The sequence below is a fragment of the Macaca mulatta genome, chromosome 11 (assembly GCF_049350105.2).
Source record: "Macaca mulatta isolate MMU2019108-1 chromosome 11, T2T-MMU8v2.0, whole genome shotgun sequence".
NCBI classification, from domain to species: domain Eukaryota; kingdom Metazoa; phylum Chordata; class Mammalia; order Primates; family Cercopithecidae; genus Macaca; species Macaca mulatta.
Genome location: NC_133416.1, coordinates 60,662,926 through 60,684,894, shown reverse-complemented (window position 1 = coordinate 60,684,894; position 21,969 = coordinate 60,662,926). Strand labels below are relative to the sequence as shown.

General features: G+C 46.4%; 2 protein-coding genes across 9 annotated transcripts in view; both read left to right on the top strand.

Moving 5' to 3' along the window:
- LOC700403 (cyclic AMP-dependent transcription factor ATF-7) overlaps positions 1-21,470 on the top strand; it is a 129,743-nt gene extending 108,273 nt beyond the window's left edge. For 4 of the 7 annotated variants that reach the window (XM_028829525.2, XM_077954395.1, XM_028829526.2 and 1 more), the window contains 3 exons: positions 3,205-3,402; positions 4,569-4,677; positions 10,818-16,149. In XM_028829525.2, coding sequence (XP_028685358.1) covers positions 3,205-3,402; positions 4,569-4,677; positions 10,818-11,035 — 525 coding nt within the window. In that variant the 3' untranslated portion in view covers positions 11,036-16,149. Of the gene's footprint in view, positions 1-3,204; positions 3,403-4,568; positions 4,678-10,817; positions 16,150-16,293; positions 16,433-20,489 lie in introns of those variants that run through there. The other 3 variants (XR_013401143.1, XR_013401144.1, XM_077954397.1) reach the window with 3 other exon arrangements.
- Positions 21,017-21,803, top strand: NPFF (neuropeptide FF-amide peptide precursor). Of its 2 annotated transcripts, XM_001106733.4 has the most exons (3): positions 21,017-21,118; positions 21,349-21,470; positions 21,598-21,803. In XM_001106733.4, exons 1-3 carry the CDS (start codon positions 21,017-21,019, stop codon positions 21,713-21,715), a joined length of 342 nt encoding a protein of 113 aa, XP_001106733.1. In that variant the 3' UTR covers positions 21,716-21,803. The 2 variants fall into 2 exon arrangements, with proteins under 2 accessions (XP_001106733.1, XP_077810572.1); XM_077954446.1 differs by lacking the exon at positions 21,017-21,118 and having other exon boundaries at positions 21,238-21,470.
- Positions 21,804-21,969: the final 166 nt, after the last annotated feature.

Here is a 21,969-nt window from a genome sequence, read left to right as displayed (position 1 = left end):
TATATTTTTAATAGAGGTGGGATTTCTTTTTTTTTTTTTTTTTTTTTTTTTTTTTTTTTTTTTTGAGACGGAGTCTCACTCTGTCGCCCAGGCTGGAGTGCAGTGGCGCAATCTCGGCTCACTGCAAGCTCCGCCTCCCGGGTTCACGCCATTCTCCTGCCTCAGCCTCCCGAGTAGCTGGGACTACAGGCGCCCGCCCCTGCGCCTGGCTAATTTTTTCTATTTTTAGTAGAGACGGGGTTTCACCATGGTCTCGATCTCCTGACCTTGTGATCCGCCCACCTCGGCCCCCCAAAGTGCTGGGATTACAGGCGTGAGCCACCACGCCCGGCTAGAGGTGGGATTTCACCATGTTGGCCAGGCTAGTCTTGAACTCATGGCCTCAAGTGACCACCTGCCTTGGCCTACCAAAGTGCTGGGATTACAGGCGTGAACCACCATGCCCAGCATCTTTTTTTTGTTTTTGAGTCAGGTTCTTGCTCTGTTGCACAGGCTGGAGTGCGATGAGACAGTCATGGCTCACTTGCAGCCTCAATCTTCTGTGCTCAAATGATCCTCCCACTTCAGCCTCCTAAGAAGCTGGAATGACAGGAATGCATCACCATGCCCAGCTAATTTTATTTATTTGTAGAAATGGATCTCACTGTGTTGCCCAGGCTGGTCTCAAACTGCTGGGCTCCAGTGATCCTCCCAACCTCGGCCTCCCAAAGTTCTGGGATTACAGGCATAAGCCACTGCACCTGACCTCACATGTAACTTTTTAATTTTTTACTTTTTTTGAAATGGAGTCTTGCTCTGTTGCCCAGGCTGGAGTGCAGTGGCGCAGTCTTAGCTCACTGCAACCTCTGCATCCCGGGTTCAAGCGATTCTCCTGCCTCAGCCTCCCGAGTAGCTGGGATTACAGGCGCCTGCCACCACACCTGGCTAATTTTTGTATTTTTAGTAGAGACGGAGTTTTGCCATGTTGGCCAGGCTGGTCTCGAACTCCTGACCTCAGGTGATCCACCCGCCTCAGCCTCCCAAAGTATTGGGATTACAGTCATGAGCCACCGCATCTGGCCACGTATAAGTTTTGACTCCCCAAAAACTATACTAATAGTCTACTGTTGACCAGAAGCCATCCCAATAACGTAGAGTTGTTTTAACACACATTTTGTATATGTATTATCTACTGTATTCCTACAATAAAGGATGCTAGAGAAAAGAAAATATTAAGAAAATCATAAGGAAGAGACAATATATTTACTATTCATTAAAGCAGAAATGGAGTATCATACAAGTCATCATCCTCCTCATTATCTTCGCTTTGAGGAGGAGGAGGAGGAAGGCTTGGTCTTGCTGTCTTAGTGAAGGCAGAGGCAGAAGAGGTGGAGAAGTTGGAAGGGGGGCCGGAGAAACAGGCACACTTGATATAACTTTTTTTTTTTTGAGAAGGAGTTTCACTCTTGTTACCCAGGCTGAAGTGCAATGGCTCGATCTTGGCTCACTGCAGCCTCCGCCTCACATGTTCAAGCAATTCTCCTGCCTCAGCCTCCCGAGTAGCTGGGATTACAGGCATGTGCCACCACACCTGGCTAATTTTGTATTTTTAGTAGAGATGGGGTTTCTCCATGTTGGTCAGGCTGGTCTCGAACTCCCGACCTCAAGTGATCCGCCTGCCTCGGCCTCCCAAAGTGCTGGGATTACAGGCATGAGCCACCGTGCCCAGCTGGTCGGTATAACTTATTTTTTTAAATCTGCATTTAAGTGGACCTTTGCAGCTCAAGCCTGTGTTCAAGGGTGAACTTTTTTCTACAGATGATTGACCTTTCTACATTTAAAAACATTTTTGGCGGCCGGGCGCAGTGGCTCAAGCCTGTAATCCCAGCACTTTGGGAGGCCGAGACGGGCGGATCACGAGGTCAGGAGATCGAGACCATCCTGGCTAATACGGTGAAACCCCGTCTCTACTAACAATACAAAAAACTAGCCGGGCGAGGTGGCGGGCGCCTGTGGTCCCAGCTACTTGGGAGGCTGAGGCAGGAGAATGGCGGGAACCCGGGAGGCAGAGCTTGCAGTGAGCTGAGGTCCGGCCACTGCACTCCAACCCGGGCGACAGAGCGAGACTCCGTCTCAAAAAAAAAAAAAAAAAAAACATTTTTGGCTTCTGTTATAAAATTGGCCTTTCTTCTCCAAGTGCATTCCAACTAACAGAAAGGGATGATCTAAAAGTGCTTTAGTGACAAGGGACTTCAGCCTGAACTTTAAAAACAAAAGACAGTCCTGTATCACCAATTTGTAAGTGATTAAACATTTTTTGTTTGTAAACAAAAGTGGGGGGTTGTTCTTGAGGATGATTAATAACTGATTATAAATAAAAATAATATGCTTATCTGTATCTCCCCATAATAACTCACATGTCACTGGTAATGAAATGGATGAGAACATTTGTCTCCATTTCTGAAACCTGTAATAGTATGCAATTGTTTTTACATGTCACTTGTCCAAATCAGTGATTCTCAAACTTTTTTATTTCACAGTCTTCTAAAAGTTCCCCTAATATCCTTCCCCAATTCTGATTTCCCTGCCTATAAGATTCCCTTTTGTTTTGTTTTGTTTTGTTTTGTTTTTTGAGATGGAGTTTCACTCTTGTTGCCTAGGCTGGAGTGCAATGGCATGATCTCAGCTCACTGCAACCTCCGCCTCCTGGGCTCAAGCAATTCTCCTGCCTCAGCCTCCCAAGTAGCTGGGATTACAGGCATACGCCACCACGCCCGGCTAATTTTGTATTTTTAGTAGAGATGAGGTTTCACCATGTTAGCCAGGCTGGTCTTGAATTCCTGACCTCAGGTAATCTGCCTGCCTCGGCCTCCCAAAGTGCTGGGATTACAGGCGTGAGCCAACCGTGCCAGTCAAGATTCCCTATTATTAAGAAACAAAAAGTAACCATAGTTTCATTTGTCTGTCTGTCTTAGAAATAATCAGAGTTTCCAAATGAACTGTAGTTTGTCTAAGTATGAGACTGAGAAGACTGGAAGGAAATAGGAGGCAAAATTGAGGACTCCTACATAAGAGAAGCTCGGGGACATAGTAATGAGACTTGCTGTGGTTACCAGAGGCTGGTACATCCTTTTACCAGGTCTTACTACTCTACCAAACATCAGGTGTGATTTGGAAAGGATTAATGTTCTCATCAGGTAACGTCTCTTCCTTCCTGGGCACCAGGTCTCACCAGCCCAGCCCACCCCTAGTACTGGGGGGCGACGGAGGCGCACAGTAGATGAAGATCCAGATGAGCGACGGCAGCGCTTTCTGGAGCGCAACCGGGCTGCGGCCTCCCGCTGCCGCCAAAAGCGAAAGCTGTGGGTATCCTCCCTAGAGAAGAAGGCTGAAGAACTCACTTCTCAGAACATTCAGCTGAGTGTGAGTGGATGCTTACTGGAATTGTTGAAAATCCAGAAAGTGGAATGGAATCAGAAAAAGTGGTACAATTTGATAAAAGATGGTAATTCTCTAATTAGGACAGATCTAGAAGTTGTTCCAGGAAGAATCTCTTTAACAGTAAGAGTTGAAATCTCTTTCATAGGGATTGGTGAAGACACTCATCATCTACCCCCAAATCTCCTGCTAGAGTCATCCATAAACGCGTTTGGATGAAGGAATTAGATTAAGCACCCCAGGGTGCTCTTTTAAATCATCTGTAGAATCTGACTGGGGTCATGAAAACCCAAAGGGAAATGTGTTTGCCCTAGATGATGCAGCTTAATAAAAGAAAAAAAGTGCTACAAGGACAAATAGAATAACTATAATCTATAATCCATACATTCTCTTGAATGTTATTTTTCCTTCTGATTAAAATATTTAATTTAAAAAGCAATATATAAATACATTTGTATTATAAAATATACACACAAATGTATAGAATAGAAGCAAAGTCTCTCTTTAATCTGCCTTTTCTAGTCCCGTTCTCTTTCCTGTAGATACATTTAATATGTACCTTCCAGATAGATTCATATTCCTAAATATTTTTTATTTATAGTTTTTATGTAGGGCTGGAAGGGTTGTGTGCTTGTTTTTAAGATAAACAGGTTAACAGTATTTCCCGGATATCTAGCCATGGGTGTGGGAGATCTACCTCATTCTTTTTAATAGCTGTATAGTAGTATATTCTGTAGTGTAGTGATGTTATAAGGTATGGATATTGATACTGCTCTAATTTTTTGCTAGAACAACGTTGCAGTGAACATTGCATGCACCTGAGTAAACAGTTCTGTTACGTAGATTCCTAGAAGTAGGCCTTCTTAGTCAAAGAGCATGTGTATTATTAATTTCAGTATAATCATATTTATCTTAAATAGGAGTAATTTTTCCATTATAAATCCTGACTTTTCACTGTCAGCAACTCCTGTCATTGAATTCATGACTATACTGGCCCTGGGCCCTGTGAAAACTTGCTGGATGAGGAGTCTTGTCCCAGTTCAGGGGAGAAAATCGAGGCACTATTCTCTCCTTCCTTTGGGAACAGCCACTGAGGGTGCAAGAATAGAGGATGAATTTTCTTGATACTCTTTTCTTCCCTCCCTCCTCAGAATGAAGTCACATTACTACGCAATGAGGTGGCCCAGTTGAAACAGCTACTATTAGCTCATAAAGACTGCCCAGTCACTGCACTACAGAAAAAGACTCAAGGCTATTTAGGTGAGTGGCACACAACCTAAGTTCAGTCAGTCAGTAAACTGCATGTCCTGAGTGTCTCAACTGTTTATAATTTTGTAACTCCATTCTGAATGTTCTGGGGACCCCACACTGATGAGTGAGTAGCCCTTGTGGAGCAACCAGACCTAGAAAAAAATTGTTTTTGACAACAATATAGAGTTATCCTAATTATCTGTTATAGTTGGGGGTTAAAGGATAGCAGTATTTACTGGGTGCATATTTTGTGTTAGGCGTGCTACAGTGTTCCCAAATCTCTCATGAATTGGATATTACCTACATTTATAAGTGAGAAAACTGCACTCAGATTAGGTCATTTAGCTGAAGTTACCAAGCTGGGAAAGTGGTGAAGCCAAGATTTACATCTATGTTTTTTTGCTTTGTTTTGTTTTGTTTGAGGCGGAGTCTTGCTCTGTCCCCCAGGCTGGAGTGCAGTGGCGCGCTCTCGGCTCACTGCAAGCTCCGCCTCTTAGGTTCACGCCATTCTTCTGCCTCAGTCTCCCGAGTAGCTGGGACTACAGGCGCCCGCCACCACGCCCAGCTAATTTTTTGTATTTTTAGTAGAGACAGGGTTTCACCATGTTAGCCAGGATGGTCTCGATCTCCTGACCTCCTGATCCGCCCACCTCAGCCTCTCAAAGTGCTGGGATTACAGGCGTGAGCCACCTCACCCGGCACATCTTTTTTTTTTTTTTTTTTTTTTTTTTTGAGACGGAGCCTCGTGTCGCCCATGCTGGAGTGCAATGGCATGATCTCGGCTCACTGCCACCTCTGCCTCCCAGGTTCAAGCAATTCTGGAGTAGCTGGGACTACAAGCTCCAGCCACCATGCCTGGCTAATTTATTTTGAGTGGAGACAGGGTTTCACCATATTGGTCAGGCTGGTCTCGAACTCGACCTCAGGTGATCCACCTGCCTCGGCCTCCCAAAGTGCTGGGATTACAGGTGTGAGCCACCGTGTCTGGCACATCTAGGTATTTCTTACTCCAAAGATACTGTCTTGGCCTAGAAAAGACATAAACCACAGATGATACATTGGGATATAGCGTATATTTTATCTAATGATAGGCTGATGTTGGTTTCAGTTTGTAATGTACGAGCACACATAAAATACTGCTAGAAGGCAATGGCCACAGAGTTGTGCTCAGGACGTAAAATTCTGAAGTTAAAATTACTGTGAATAATTTGCTTATGGGCAATAAAAGCTAATAAATGCTAGTTTTCTTTTTGCAAATTAAATTCATAGAACTATTCCTATCAAATTTTGATATATTGAATTATTTTTTCCGCTGTCTTTATTATTTCAGAGATGTGTTCCCATAGAAAAGGAGTAACCCTATCACCAATTTTAAACATCTCTATTTAAATTTTAATTTTAATATGTACTTCAGGGTGCATTCATTCATTAAGCAGATATTGATGGAATGTCTATTCTGTGCCAGGCACTGTTTTTCATGCTGGGGATATAATAAGGAACCAAATAAATTAGATTAAATCCCTGCCCTTGAGGAGCTTGTATTTTAGTGGGTGAGACAGACAATAAACAAGATAAATAGGTAAAATATATGACATGTTAGATAACAGTAAATGTTAGAAGAAAAATAAAACAGGGAGGGTAATATGAAATGTTAGCAGCAGGACAGAAATTTTAGATTAGGTGGCTTTTGTATAAAGACCTGAAGGAAGTGAAGGAGCTATATGCATTTATATGGAAGAAAAGTACTATAGGGAGGAGGTTCAGCAACTGCAAAGATGCAAAGTCACAAGGTACCTGGTACATCTAGGAACATCAAGGAGGCTCAGCTGGAGTTGGGTGTAGAGAGTAGGTGAAGACCAAGTGGGAGAGGTAATAGCAGCATTTCATGTAGGGTCTCATCAGTCATGGTAAGGATTTCAGCTTTTACTCTACACTGGGGGCCATTAGAGGGTTTTCAGCAGAAAAGTGATACAATTGATCTGACTAGGCTGGGCGCCGTGGCTCACACCTTTAATCCCAGCACTTTGGGAGGCCGAGGCAGGCAGATCGCCTAAGGTCGGGAGTTTGAGACCAGTCTGGCTAACATGGTGAAACCGTTTCTACTAAAAATACAAAAAATTAGCCGGGCGTGGTGGCACATGCCTGTAATCCTAGCTACTTGGGAGGCTGAAGCAAGAGAATCACTTGATCCTGTGAAGCGGAGGTTGCAGTGAGCTGAGATCGCGCCATTGCACTCCAGCCTGGGCAACAAGAGCGAAATTCTGTCTCAAAAAAACAAATAAAGAAAACTGATTTGACTTACATTTGTACAGGATTCCTCTGTTAGAGACATCAGGGGTACAAGGGCAGAAGCAGACAGTCCACTTAGGAGGCTATTACAGTAATACAAGCAAGGGATGATGGTAGTGAAAGCGATGAGAACAGGTTGAATCCAGGATATATTTTGAAGTCAGAGTGATGAGAGCAGATGGGGTGGTATATACGACAAAAAGAATAAAAAATTGCACCAAAGTTTTTGGCTTAAGCAACTGCAAGAATGAAGTTGTCATTAATTGAGATAGGGTAAAGTGTAGGGGAAATGGTTTGGGAGGTCTGTCAGGAACTCAGTTTTGGACAAACTGAGTTTAAGGAGCCTATTAGGCTTATAGGTAGAGATGTCAAGCAGTTGGTTGGTTATATGGATTTGTAATTCAGAGGAAAGGCTGAAGATAAAACTTTGGGAGTCGGCAGCATATAGCCAGTTTTGGTTTTATTTGGTGTGGGATTTTTTGGAGGCAAGGTCCACCTCTGTCTCCTAGGCTCTCAAGTGATCCTGCCCCCTCAGCCTAAGTAACTGGGACCACAGGAGTGCACCACCATGCCCAGTTAATTTTTTTGTTATTTTAGAGATGAGGTTTTGCCATGTTGGCCAGGCTGGTCTCAAACTCCAGGACTCAAGAGATCTGCCCGCCTTGGCCTCCCAAAGTGCTGAGATTACATGTGTGAGCCACCACACCTGGCTATAGTTTTTAAAGCATTGAAACTAGATGAAGTTCCCAAGGGAGACAGCGAAGATAGAAAAAGAGAAGTCCCAGGAATGAACAATGGGGTACTCCAACATTTACAGGTCATAGAAATGAGAAAGAAGCCACAAGAGACTGAGAAGAAACAACCAGGAAGTAAGGAGGAAAACCAGCTACAGAGCTGAATGTGGTATTCTGTAAATCAAAATAAAAAAGTGTTTCAAGAAGTTCAGTGATTTTAAATCCTGTTGCTGGGCACAGTGGCTCACGCCTGTAATCCCAACACTTTGGGAGGCTGAGGCAGGCGGATCACAAGGTCAGGAGATCGAGACCATCCTGGCTAACACGGTGAAACCCTGTCTCTATTAAAATTTAAAAAATCAGCCGGGCGTGATGGTGTGCATCTGTAGTCCCACCTACTTGGGAAGCTGAGGCAGGAGAATAGCTTGAACCCGGGAGGCGGAGGTTGCAGTGAGCCAAGATAGTGCGACTGCACTCCAGCCTGGGTGACAGAGTGAGACTCTGTCTAAAAAAACAAACCAAATCCTGTTGATGGGCTTAAGAGGATAAGGACTGTTTATCAGTATATAATCTATATAGGGTCAGTTTTCCACTTAGTCCTTGCAAGAACTCTGATACGTAGTTAGTCCATTAAACTACTTATTCTTTTTTTTTTCTCCTGCCCCAGCCTCCCGAGTAGCTGGGACTACAGGCGGGCGCCACCAGGCCCAGCTCGTTTTTGTATTTTTAGTAGAGACAGGGTTTTGCCATGTTCCCCAGGCTAGTCTCAAACTCCTGGCTTCATGTGATCTGCCCACCTCCGCCTCCCAAAGTGCTGGGATTACAGGTGTGAGCCACCACACCCGGCCTTACTTATTCATTATAGCAAAGATGTGTTTAGTTCCTGCTGTGTGGTATAGACATTATGTAAGTACTTGACACATGATGAATAAGACATTGTCACTACCTCTGAAAGAATCATAGGGTCATATAAACCTGTGGATGAGGTAAGGATGGATATCCCAGTCAAGGAGCCCCTGAACTGGGAGCTTCCTAAGGGCTTTGTGTTCCCGTTTTCTTCTCTGTGTACCCATGCCTGGCACATGGATGATGCTCAGTAAATGTTTGATGAATATACACTGTGAAAACACAAAGAATAAAGCAGTTAATGTACTGAGGGTAACAAAGATGGCTTCACAGGGGAGGCAATATTTGAGTCTATTTTTTTTTTTTTTTTTTTTTTGAGATAGAGTTTTGCTGTGTCGCCCAGGCTGGAGTGTAGTGGTGTGATCTTGGCTCACTGAAAGCTCCGCCTCCCAGGTTCACACCATTCTCCTGCCTCGGCCTCCCAAAGTGCTGGGATTACAGGCGTGAGCCACCACGCCCGGCCATATTTGAATCTTAAAGGAAAACTCAGGCATTCATCAGGGTGTCAGAAATACAACTGACTATGGAAAGTTTGCCTTTTTTCCACATATCTCTGTTTAAGCAGCTATAGAGGCTATCTGATGTTTAATAAAACTCCTTGACTTGCTGAGTTTGACGACTCATACCTACAATCCCAGCAATTTGGGAGTCTGAAGCAGGAGGATAGCTTGAGGCCAGGAGTAGAAGGCTGCTGTGAGCTGTGATTGTGCCATGGCACCTCCAGCCTGGATGACAGAATGAGACCTTCTAAAAAAATTTTTTTTTTTTTTTTTTTTTTTTGAGACGGAGTCTCGCTCTGTCGCCCAGGCTGGAGTGCAGTGGCCGGATCTCAGCTCACTGCAAGCTCCGCCTCCCGGGTTCACGCCATTCTCCTGCCTCAGCCTCCCGAGTAGCTGGGACTACAGGCGCCCGCCACCTCGCCCGGCTAGTTTTTTGTATTTTTTAGTAGAGACGGAGTTTCACCGGGTTAGCCAGGATGGTCTCGATCTCCTGACCTCATGATCCGCCCATCTCGGCCTCCCAAAGTGCTGGGATTACAGGCTTGAGCCACCGCGCCCAGCCTAAAAAAATTTTTAAAATATTTGACAGATGAGCAACATGGAGTTACCATGGAGTTACTGAGCTACCTGAGTATGTAGCTCAGGTAGTTGTGTTTGGTAGTCAAATGTTAATGTCACTTTAGGTGGAGTGGCATAGGTCATAATGTTTTATAATCATTAATGCCTAGCTAATTTTTAGTCAGGAGGGTCTTAAGATTTCTTTGTAGTTTTACATGTTGACTGAACCTGGGCCAGGGACTGGCCATTCATAATATCATTTTATTATAGCTCGATATTTATCAGACTTACCTGTGGTACAACTACATGGTAAAGGAACATTAAAAATAATGGAATAGGCCTGGCACAGTGACTCACGCCTATAATCCCAGCACTTTGGGAGGCCAAGGCAGGCCGATCACTTGAGGTCAGGAGTTTGAGACCAGCTTAGCCAACATGGTGAAACCCTGTCTCTACTAAAAATACGAAAATTAGCTGTGTGTGGCAGTGTGCACCTGTAGTCCCAGCTACTGGGGAGGCTGAGGCGCGAGAATTGCTTGAACCTGGATGGCAGATGTTCAGTGCCATCAGATGGTGAGCTGAGATCGTACCACTGCACTCCAGCCTGGGCAACAGAGCAAGACTCAGTCTCAGGAAAAAAAAAAATAATTAAATAAAATAATGGAATAATTCAGTTCCTCTGAGAATTAATCAAAGAGGATGGCTAAAAAGAGATCTGTTTTAAATCACCTTTGAAGAAATGAAGGCCAGGCACAGTGGCTTATGCCTATAATCCCAGCACTTTGAGAGACCAAGGCAGGAGGATCACTTGAGACCCTGTCTCTTAGAAACAAGAAAGAATGGAAGTAATGAATAATAAGAAGAGTTGGGTAATGAACTATGCAAAGACCTAGAAACCAGACAGTGTAATTAACATGTTGGAGATTCATTTTATTGGGATAGATAGGTTAATTTTGGCCTAGTTCTTCCCTTCTTACAACTTCCCATTTCCTAGCCCATTTATGACTTAGAAGCCAGGATTCTGGGAAGTGTTTCCCAAAAAAAGATGGGTTTCATTTCCCTTTTGGTCTCCTTTAGAATTATGGCAAAAGGTAGTCCTGCCTCTTTCCCCATTCTGTTTTCTAACCAATTGCTCTCTGCTCTTTGCCCTTCTTCCTGGCAGAAAGCCCCAAGGAAAGCTCAGAGCCAACGGGTTCTCCAGCCCCTGTGATTCAGCACAGCTCAGCAACAGCCCCTACCAATGGCCTCAGTGTTCGCTCTGCAGCTGAAGCTGTGGCCACCTCGGTCCTCACTCAGATGGCCAGCCAAAGGACAGAACTGAGCATGCCAATACAATCGCATGTAATCATGACCCCACAGTCCCAGTCTGCGGGCAGATGATGCCTCCTCTGGTGGAGAGGTCCTCAGCCAGAGCTCGCCCGCCCAAGAGCCAAGAGAGATGTCATCTTATCTCCTCCCATCTGCCTTGGACATGGCAATATGGGTCAGGGGGAACTGTGTGTTGTGAGTAATGGACAGACATGGGGCTTTTTAGCCACATGGTCATGTACGTTTGACACCTGTGCTGGGGGCCTCCCAGCCCCAGAGCCTCATAGATCATCCCCCAAGGGTGGGGTTTCTGATGCACCCACAGCCAAAGGCCTTTCCAGATGGTCCGAACAATCACCCCTGCCCCATGCACGTGTATCTGTCTCTTTTAACACTAACCCTTGGCACTTCTAGGTTTGGGGTTTCTCAGTTCCCTCTCTTCCCACTAAGCTGTGGCTGTTACCTTTTTGTTCCTTACTAGCATGCCACTTCCTGCCAGATAGAGGGAGGCTAGATTTGATTTCATATCACCCACTGACCCAGCCCCAGCCACCCCATGGACTCAGGACTCTGTCTCCCATAGCTGCTTATTTACCCCTGTTTCCTTTTTCCCCTTCCTTAATTCTAGTTAAAACATTCACTTACGGAGAATATAAGGTTACTTTTGATGTATGAAGTAGCAGTATTTTCCAGTTCTTCCATAAGCTTTATTCCTTCTCCCTACCTGCCACCAAAAAAAAAAAAAAAGCAAAAAGAAAGAAACTCTCAAGAGTTCTAATTCTTTTTCATCTATTTCCAGAGCTATTTGGGTACCTCATTTTGTTGCTTGACTTTATCTAGTGTAGTGGTGGGGTCTTTCCCACCACCCCACTAGGCCTTGGCAACCTCGTTTTGTGGCCTTATTATTAAAGATTGCTTGGTAGTGAAAAGGGAAGGGCCCAGAATCTGACTGGCTGATTCTGTCTCCTCCCCTCCCTCCTTCTTCAGTTTTAATCATCAGGGCAGACAGGAACAAAATATTTCAAAGCTTGGTCCATCAGGTTAGGGATTAGTTGATTCCTTTATGTTTTATAAGAGTTTACTGGCCAAAGCGTACATATTGTCATCTTTGGTCATCTTTCTGCTCCTGCCTCTCCCTCTTCATTCCCCTGTCAACGTTACCCACCCCCCACCCCCCCGTCTCTCTTCTATAACTACTTCAGACACAGCCCTCCTGGAGGCTGTCATGTAGGGGACTCTCGAGTTCCCTTGCTCTACCCCATCTCTCCCCCTCACACATCTGTCCGCTTTTCTGAGCTAGAGTCTTCTGTTCATAAGTGCCCATCACCATCTGGACTATCTTCTTTGGCTTTCACCAGGTTCCTAGCTTAGCCACTAGGTCTTCCAGGTCCTCCAGAGTTTCTTCAACCCATTTCTGCTCTCTTCCCCTTACATGCAGTGCTCCAGGATCTTGAAGCATCATAGCCAAGGTCCTGAGTGGGTTTACTTGAGTACAAGATTGAAAGGAGGGAGGAAGGGAAGAGGGAAAGTACAGAACTGGCCCCCCAGCAAAGGACCCCAGGGTCTGGCCTGGGAAATTGATGACTATTGCTCTCAACCATTCTTTGAAGAGTTGGGTTGCAGAGGGAGCAGTTCATCTCTCTTGTCCCTGTTTCTTCCACATTAAGGTTTCTCATCTCCCCTGGGCTCTGAACTATGCAGTTTCTACCAGGACCATAGGAAGCAATTCAAAGCCAGAGGCCTGTGGATAGATAGGTCAGCTTTAATTGCCTTTCCGTATGAAACCCTTCCAGTTGTCCCAGAGCCACTTTCTGCCATCTGTGCAAGCCAAGAATGTCCTTCTCTCCATCTTTCCTACCTCCATCTTAAACATACAAAATAACTGCCAGCTTCCTTTCTTATTTTGCCTCCAAAATTCACTGTCACAGGGGAATGAGAAAATGTTTTAAGCTACAAGATTCCCATTTCCTTAAAGTGATATCCTATCCTAGTGAACCAGTCAGGTAGCAGGTTCTGCTGCATTTGTTTTAAATTTCCCCTCCTGCTTTTCAGAGCTGGTGCTGAACAGGCCACACCCCTAAAGACAAAGGAGAGAAAACATGGTTTTCTCATCTTCTACCACCAGGTACCCAACAGGAATAGGCCCTGAAGTGATTCAGACTAGCAAATGTTATGGCAGATGGTCAGGATGCAGGTTACCACATCCAGGGACTTCACTTTTGCCTTTAAAAATTCACAGCCATAACTTGTGCTCAGGACTTCCCCTTTAGCCGGCTGCTCCCTGGGATTTTCTCCTGCTTTTGTTTCGTTTTTTATTGTCTTGATTTCCCAGTAGCAGCCTTGCCCTAAAGCTTGACTGAGTTTATGGCTCCTAAGGAGCTTTCCTAAGACTCTTGACTATTTTTCTTCTGCCTTCAGTCAAGTGTTTTTACAGTTAAGAATTAATTTGTCACTGCATACATGTCCTGCCAGTCTGTCCCTGTGTTGGGTGACTAATTTATGTAGAGGGTCTTTTTTATTTCTTAGCCCCCATGACTAATTATCTAGTCCTAACTTCATTTTTATCAGTGGGAAGATGTATACGGGACCTCAATGAGGAGCACTGCCAGAACCACAGTAACAAAATGGCACTGAATTAAGGAAGTAGCAGGTCAGAACCCCCCCCTAGATAGTTCCTGAGTTGGTTCTCAGTCTCACTAAGGAGTCAGAACAATTGCCTACCCTGAAACTTCTCTAATAGTCAAAGGTAACATCACTTACCTTATTATTGCTACCAGCCAGATCCATCCGGACCAGAACCAAACATCATGGAAGGTGTCACTTGGCCCTTCCTAAAGTCCATGGCCTTCCTAGAGGCCTAAGGGAGGACACTTTCAGAAAGGAGCTGAGTGTATGGTGGGTGTCCTGAATTCATTCACGTGAATACAGGACTCAGACTTCCCACCCCACTCCAATGTGAGTGCTCAATACACAGGCACTCTAGCTAGCTGCCACGTACCCAAGGCCACAGAGGAAGGGGACAGAACCAGGTCTTCTGGTCTGCTCACTTTCTGCCCCATTCCCCTAACAGAAAGCTTGCTTAGAGTTGAAAAGTCTGAGAAAGCCTCCCACACTACTAGAGAGGCCACAAAAAAAAAAGTCATGCCCCCTTTACTTACTCTTTTGCTGCTGTTTATGCACCCCAAATCTGACTTCCTTGGCCTTCACCTGCCTCCTTGGCCCCAAGCATTAGACCATGTACTCTAAGTAGTGGTTAAAGAGGGACTGGGCAAACTGAACCTCCTCTTGCTCACTTCTCTATCCCTGTTCCGTTGGTTTTGGCTCCTTTCTTGATTCACTGCCCTCTAGCACCACCCATCCTGATAGATGGAGAGTGCTTAACCCCAACCATGCTCTATGTACAGCCTGAACCACCAAGCAGACACCAAAAAAATTCTTCCTGTGGTTTCTGGGGCTCCCCTGCTCCACACTGAGAGGCTCCTTAAAGGTGCCAGCCCCTGAGACAGCTATCCCCACCAGTTTTCTCCTTTTTTCATAACTTTCTTCCCATCCCCAAATCATTAATTTTTCATTAATATTGTACATTGTATACACAGGAAGGAAATATGTTATTTTTTTTAATTTCATAACCAGTCTGTTTAGATTCCAGTCTTCCTAGCTATATCACATATGCCTTGTTGATATGCTCTTTCTGCTTTCTTTAGACTTAATGTTTGACGGGGGTGGGGGTGTTTGGAAGAACAGGAAAGGTGGGGATCCTAAGGCAGATTAAAGGACTCCCTCCACCCCACTATAGCCTCCCACAACTCTAGTCATCCCTCTTATAGTACAGGACTGATTTCTCTGTGTCTGTTTGTACACACAAATGTGCATACAGACATAAATTCCCCCACCCCATACCAAGGTGGTTACCCAGCAGGAATGAGCATAGGTGGCTGCTAGCCACCATTACCACCCTCTGCACCAGTTGAGTTGTCTCTCTTTGGGGTAAAGTCTTACCCCAGAATGAGAAAAGGCTGGGGAGAGTAGGGCAGGTTAAAGGAGCTTATGTCCTTTGTAGATGTAGGTTTGTATCATAGCTACTAAGGTTTATTTTTTTAATGGGGGGGCTAATAGCACAGAGATATCTCACCAGCAGTAGCTACTGGTGAGTGATGTTTTAGCTGTAAGAAGTGGCTATGAGCAATAGTTTCACTGACTTTACCTTAGGGCAGTGGTTCCCAGAATATGGTCCAGGACCAGCAACATCAGTGCCACAATATCTGGGAACTTGTTAGAAATACACATTCTCAGGCCCCATCCCAGACCTATTGAATCACAGACTCTGGGGGCAGGATTTAAAAGCACTCCAAGTGATTCTAATGCACACTAAAGGTTGAGAACCATTTCTTAGGGATAAGCTGGGAAAGTATTACAGGTGTGGAGGATATTTCAAATACATATTTTGCCTTTGCACTAACATTCTTCCATTTCTTTCAGTCTCTTCCTCCATTCCCATTAAAGTAATCCCCATCATATCACTGATCTCAAAATCTAGATTTGTCTTCTTTCTAGTCGTATTCCTAAAACCATGCATTGGTCTGGACAGGAGTTGTCCCATATTCCCTTGCAGACTGGTCACTCCATGTTCTCTGTTACAGTAAGGACCAGCCAGAGCTTCAGCTGTCCCGTTCCTCCCCACACAACACACACACCTTTCAGGCAGGGAGGAGATGAGCCTCCAGCCCCAAGAGTGGAGGCTGCCACATCCTAACATAGTATCTATTGAAAAGGAAGCAGTGTGTATCTATGATTATATCTCTGATCATCTATATATTTTTGACGTGTAGCAACACCTCTCCATCTTATCAAGGAACTCGGTCTGGGTCTCCCCAGTGCCCAGTGGTGGCCTTTGACAGGTAGGAGGATGCAGTGCTACAGGCTATTTTGTTTTTTGTTACAAAACTGTCTTTTCCCTTTTCCCCTCCACCTGATTCAGCATGATCCCTGTGAGCTGGTTCTCACAATCTCCCGGGACGGGGCTGAGGCAGGGGCTTCGCTCTATTCTCCCTAACCATACTGTCTTTTCCCCCTTGCCACTTAGCAGTTATCCCCCCAGCCATGCCCTCTCCCTCCCTTCCTTGCCGTGGCATATATCGTGCCTTATTTATGCTGCAAATATAACATTAAACTATCAAGTGAACCACTGTTATGTCTGATGCTTCACTCCTCTATCCACAGGCCCCATTGTCCACTCTTCTGGGAGGTCACTGGCCTTTCGCGTCTGTCATCTTCCTCACTCCCCCATTTCTTAGGACAGAAGGAACAGGGATTCTTGTCTTTTTATGCAGGGGAGACACAGCCTATAGAAGGTGGATGATTTCTATAAATTACAAAGTATGACAGAAGGCCCGGGACAAAGCTCCTGTGGACTGCCTTGGAGACAAAGGCCCTTGGCATCCTGGCAGCAAGCACTCACCAGGAAACTTAGTATGTGCTTTATGTGGATGGTGGGTGGGAGAGTTGCTGATGGCAAATGGCCTTTTACTTTTCAGTGTTTTGTTGCCAACCCCCACCCAACCATTAAAAAAAAGTTGCCGGCCGGGCGCGGTGGCTCAAGCCTGTAATCCCAGCACTTTGGGAGGCCGAGATGGGTGGATCACAAGGTCAGGAGTTCGAGACCATCCTGGCTAACACGGTGAAACCCCGTCTCTACTAAAAATACAAAAAACTAGCCGGGCGAGGTGGCGGGCGCCTGTGGTCCCAGCTACTCGGGAGGCTGAGGCAGGAGAATGGCGTGAACCCGGGAGGCGGAGCTTGCAGTGAGCTGAGATCCGGCCACTGCACTCCAGCCTGGGCGACAGAGCCAGACTCAGTCTAAAAAAAAAAAAAAAAAAAAAAAAAATGGTTGCCATTGTGACCAGGGAGCACACACACAAAGACAGAAAGTATAGCTTTCTATGGTAAGGAGGAGGCTGGTCTGGAAATGAGGGGCAGAGTTTATTTAGAAGCAGGTAAGAAAACCAGGCATGGTGGCTCATGCCTGTAATCATAGCACTTTGGGAGGCTGAGGCGGGTTGATCACCTGAGATCAGGAATTCAAGACCAGCCTGGCCAACATGGAGAAACCCCGTCTCTACTAAAAATACAAAAATTAGCCAGGCGTGGTGGCACATGCCTGTAAGTCCCAGCTACTCAGGAGGCTGAGGCAGGAGAATTGCTTGAACCTGGGAGGCAGAGGTTGCAGTGAGCTGAGATCACGCCATTGCACTCCAGCCTGGGCAACAAGAGTGAAACTCCATCTCAAAACAAACAAACAAAAAAAAAGAAGCAGGTAAGAGTTCACAAGAAAAACAGGTAATGCTCAGAGACTATGGGAATCAGGAAGACGTGTAGGGAAATCACAGATAATTTATTGCATCTGTATATTCCTTTATAATTAACATCACAAATGAGAACAATGAGCCAGGCTGAAGAATTTGACAAAAGAGATAGCAGGTGTCTCTGGAGTTTCCCAGTAGGAGAGAAGTGATTTAAGAAGCTATCTGTGGCTGGGGTTTGGTAGACACTTGACACAAATAGCCTGTGCCTCCTGAGGAGAGCAGGAAAGGCAGTGGTGGTCTTCACTGTGTTGTGGCCAAGAGCACATGGGGGTCCAGATAAGGGTAAGAGAGGAAATTGCTAAAAGCCAAATACCAAAGCCCAGATTATGAGGTTTTGGAGGTGGGAATGCACTCTGAAAACTGGGCAGTTTACCAAATTAGAGGAATCAACCCATTCCAACTTCAAAGGAGACCAGTCACCTCCATCCTAGACACAGGAAGCCCCCTAGACCAGCCTCTTTCTGAATGCAGCTCATCCCGGAGCCACTTGTAATTGATGTTTAAAGAAATACTAGAAGCAGCAGGATGGTAAACATGGAGTGTCTGCCCTATGCTACATGGAATGGTAGATTGCTTTACTGTTCACCTCATGATAACAGGAATAGTCGCTTCATTTTATTGATGATGAATTGAGGTTTAGCCAAGTCACACAGTGACGTTCAAGAGCTAGGATTACAACTGAATTCTGTCTGACCCAGAGCCAGCTCTGCAGTGTCCCATCCACCCTCACACTGCTGCTTCTCTGGACCTCTGTCAGATAGGAGCAGACAAGGATCATGCTGGGATGCAGCAGCTACTGCCCACAGAAGAGCCATCTTCCCATGTCCTTGATACTCCGTTTTAAGAAGTGGTAAACTGGCCGGGCGCAGTGGCTCATACCTGTAATCTCAACACTTTGGGAGTCCCAAGCGGCGGATCACCTGAGGTCGGGAGTTCAAGACCAGCTTGACCAACATGGAGAAACCCCATCTCTACTAAAAATACAAAACTAGCTAGGTGCGGTGGCGCATGCCTGTAATCCCAGCTACTCGGGAGGTTAAGGCAGGAGAATCACTTGAACCTGGGAGGCAGAGGTTGCAGTGAGCCGAGATCAAGCCATTGCACTTCAGCCTGGGCAACAAGAGCAAAACTCCATCTCAAAAAAGAAGTAAAACTACAAGATGCCATGATGATGAATGTCAGGTTCTATGCTTGGGACCAACCATGAGACAAAGCTTACAAAAAGGTTTACCCTGGCTTAGTCTGCATTAATAGAAATACGGTATCTGGAGCATCCAGATCCAAACTGCTGTGATCTGCATATCTAAAGGATAAGTTGGTTCCTAGATGCCTTGCCTTAAAGAGTGGGGTGCTTCCCCTTGAGCAAAAAAGACTATGGAATGGGCCGGGTGCGGTGGCTCACGCCTGTCATCCCAACACTTTGGGAGGCCAAGGCGGGTATATTGCTTGAGGCCAGGAGTTCAAGACCAGCCTGGCCAACATGGTGAAACCCCAGCTCTACTAAAAACACAAAAATTAGCCAGGCATAGTGATGTGTGCCTATAATCCCAGCTACTTGGGAGGCTGAGGCAGGAGAATCACCTGAACCCAGGAGGCAGAGGTTGCGGTGAGCCGAGATCACACCACTGCACTCTAGCCTGGGTGACCGAGCCAGACTCCATCTCAAAAAAAGACTGGAGTAGAAGAATGAACTCTGTCTTCAAAAATATGAAGAGCTTTTACACATGAAAGAGATGAGAGACGTTCTGTTGAGACTTAATGGAGCAAACTAAGACCCCCAGTAGAAGTCACAGGAAGCCCAAAGCCCCCTCAGCACAAGGATAAATATGTCTGAAGACTGTCTGAGGAGACGGTAAGTTCCCCAACTGGGGCACGTGAGGTAATCACAGCTAACGTTTTGAGGATACCTGTTCTATGCCAGCTGTTTTACTGAATGGATTACAAAAAGTATGTGAAGTAATGCACACCCTAGGAAGGAGTTCCTTGTAAAATGGGCCCATGTTTTAGGTGAGGAAACTGAAGCTCAGAGCGGGAGACAACTTGCTCAAGCAGAGGCCAGGGCCTTTATGTCTTGGCTCTTCCTCGGCACAGGCTAGAGACCCACACTGGTGGGGATTCTCAGAAATGGACTCGAGGATTAGAAGGAACCTGCACCATATGGCTTTGAAGGCCTCTCCCTGAGGATTAGTGATTCTGATTTTTCTTAAGACAGGATTCGAGGCTACCCTAGTATGTGAGAGCCAGAGCCAGGCAGAGGCTGTGGTGACCAGAGTTGGGGGCAGAATGATAGTTCAGCCCCATAGTAGCCTGCTCCTGTCTTTCTGGGACTCCCTAGAGTCTGGACCCTAGCACCTCCACTCAGCCTCACCCTCCTCACTTCCTCTGCAGAGGTCTATTCTAGGAAAAGGAAATGGCCGGAGCTGGCAGTGAGGAGCTGTGACCACAGGGTGGCAGCAGTGCTTCAGCTGTGGAGGACAACTCTGTAGCAAGGGCAATGAGGCCAGTCCGAAGCAGTGCTCTCTAGTGAAGATGGGGCTCTGTCTGCAAAGATTTGAAGCCACACCCATTCAGTGGGCTCCAAAACCCTGTAGCCTCCTTCTATATCTTAATAGTTTTTCTTTTTTTTTGAGACAGAGTTTCTCTCTTTTTGCCCAGGCTGGAGTGTAGTGGTGCCATCTCAGCTCGCTGCAACCTCTGACTCCCGGGTTCAAGCGATTCTCCTGCCTCAGCCTCCTGAGTAGCTGGGATTACAGGTGACTGCCACCACCCCCAGCTAATTTTTGTATTTTTATAGAGACAGGGTTTCACCATGTTGGCCAGGCTGGTCTCGAACTCCTGACCTGAAGTGACCCACCCACCTCGGTCTCCCAAAGTGCTGGGGTTACAGGTGCAAGCCACTGCACCGGCCAAAAAAAATTATTTTTAATTAAAAAAAAAAAAGATACAAGTTGGGCATGGTGGTTCACACCTGTGTAGTCCCAGCTACTTGGGAGGCTGAGGCAGGAGAATCGCTTGAACCCGGGAGCCAGAGGTTGCAGTGAGCCGAGACCGCGCCACTGCACTCCAGCCTGGGCAAAAAGAGCGAAACTCTGTCTCAAAAAGAAAAAAAAGAAAAGTTAAATTCTCTGCACCATCATGAAGTTGAATATATTTTTTATCCACAGGCAAATCTGAGTAGCCTCCAAGAGGCACACAAGCAGAGGACAGGCTGTGTGGCCCTGCCTGGTCATCCTGACAGACTCTGACCCTGGCTCTTCCTACTCCTCTTCCACTCCAGGACATCCTACTTAACTAATCCTGACATGAGTTTCTTGTGCTTTAGTCTACAAGTTAGGAAAGAGGGGAAGTGATAAACTGAAGCTCTCCAACCTGTTGAGGGATTAGGGGTTCTTGTAAGGCTCCCCAGGGCCTAGCTCTGACAAATCGTCTGCAACTAATGACGCTTCTTGAACTCTGGAGACAGGATTTATGCATCTAATAAAGTCTATAACTCCAGGCTTAGGGGCCTGGGGCAGGAGGCTGAGAGCATGAAGTCCTGGGGGTGCCATGGGAGGAGATCCCAGGCGGCTCCTAATGAGCCCTGCATTTCCATTTGCCTGCTCTAGATTCCCCTAAGGCTACTGTGAGGCTGGGGGTTGGGGGGACAGCAGGTATAAGAGGCTGGGGTGGCTGTAGGAGGGTGGATGGCAGCATGGATTCTAGGCAGACTGCTGCACTGCTGGTGCTGCTGCTGTTAATAGACCAGGGCTGTGCTGAAGGGCCAGGAGGCCAGCAAGACCACCAGCTCCCCGCGGTGAGTGTGTGTCCCATCCCCATATCACCATTGCCTCTACCTCGGTTAAGACTTGTGCTCTAGGTTCTGATACTTTCTCTGGCTGCCAAGGTTGCCATTAGGTCCTCAAATCTGAGGAAATGGTTCTGCAGCCTCCTACCCCTTGCCCCTGGAAGCCAGTCCCTTCCCCTTGTGACTTACATGTCCAGGGTATTTGCCCATCTTCCTTCCCTGATACCCCCTTGGCACAGGAGGAAGACAGTGAACCCCTCCTGCCACAGGATGCCCAGACCTCTGGGTCACTGTTGCGCTACCTGCTCCAGGCAATGGAGAGACCTGGCCGGAGCCAAGCCTTCCTGTTTCAGCCCCAGAGGTGAGTCTGAAAGGGACACAGGCATGGCAGGGGTTGGGGGTAGAAAGGGCAGGAGACAGAGGACGAGGAGAAGGAAGGGGGCTAGAGAAGAGAGACTGCAGGGACCTGAGGACAAATCTTTCCTAAGGTTTGGCAGAAATACCCGGGGATCCTGGAGCAATGAACGGCTGAGTCCCCGGGCTGGAGAGGGGCTGAATTCCGAGTTCTGGAGCCTGGCTGCCCCTCAACGCTTTGGGAAGAAGTGACATGTCATCCCTTGATATGTTTGCATGCAAGGCCCACACCCAAAAGTGTCAATATTTGCCCCCCAAATAAAGTTGTCTGGCTTCTGAATCCATGTGTGTCTGTGTGAGACTTTACAGGGCTGGGTGGAAGCCCAAGAGCAAGAACCACTGCCCTTCCCTCTCCACCAAACCCAGCCCTCCAACAAGGCAGCCGACAACATTCCAGGAGGCCACTGCACCCAGCCTCCTCCCACCAGAAAGGAAAACATGAGAAT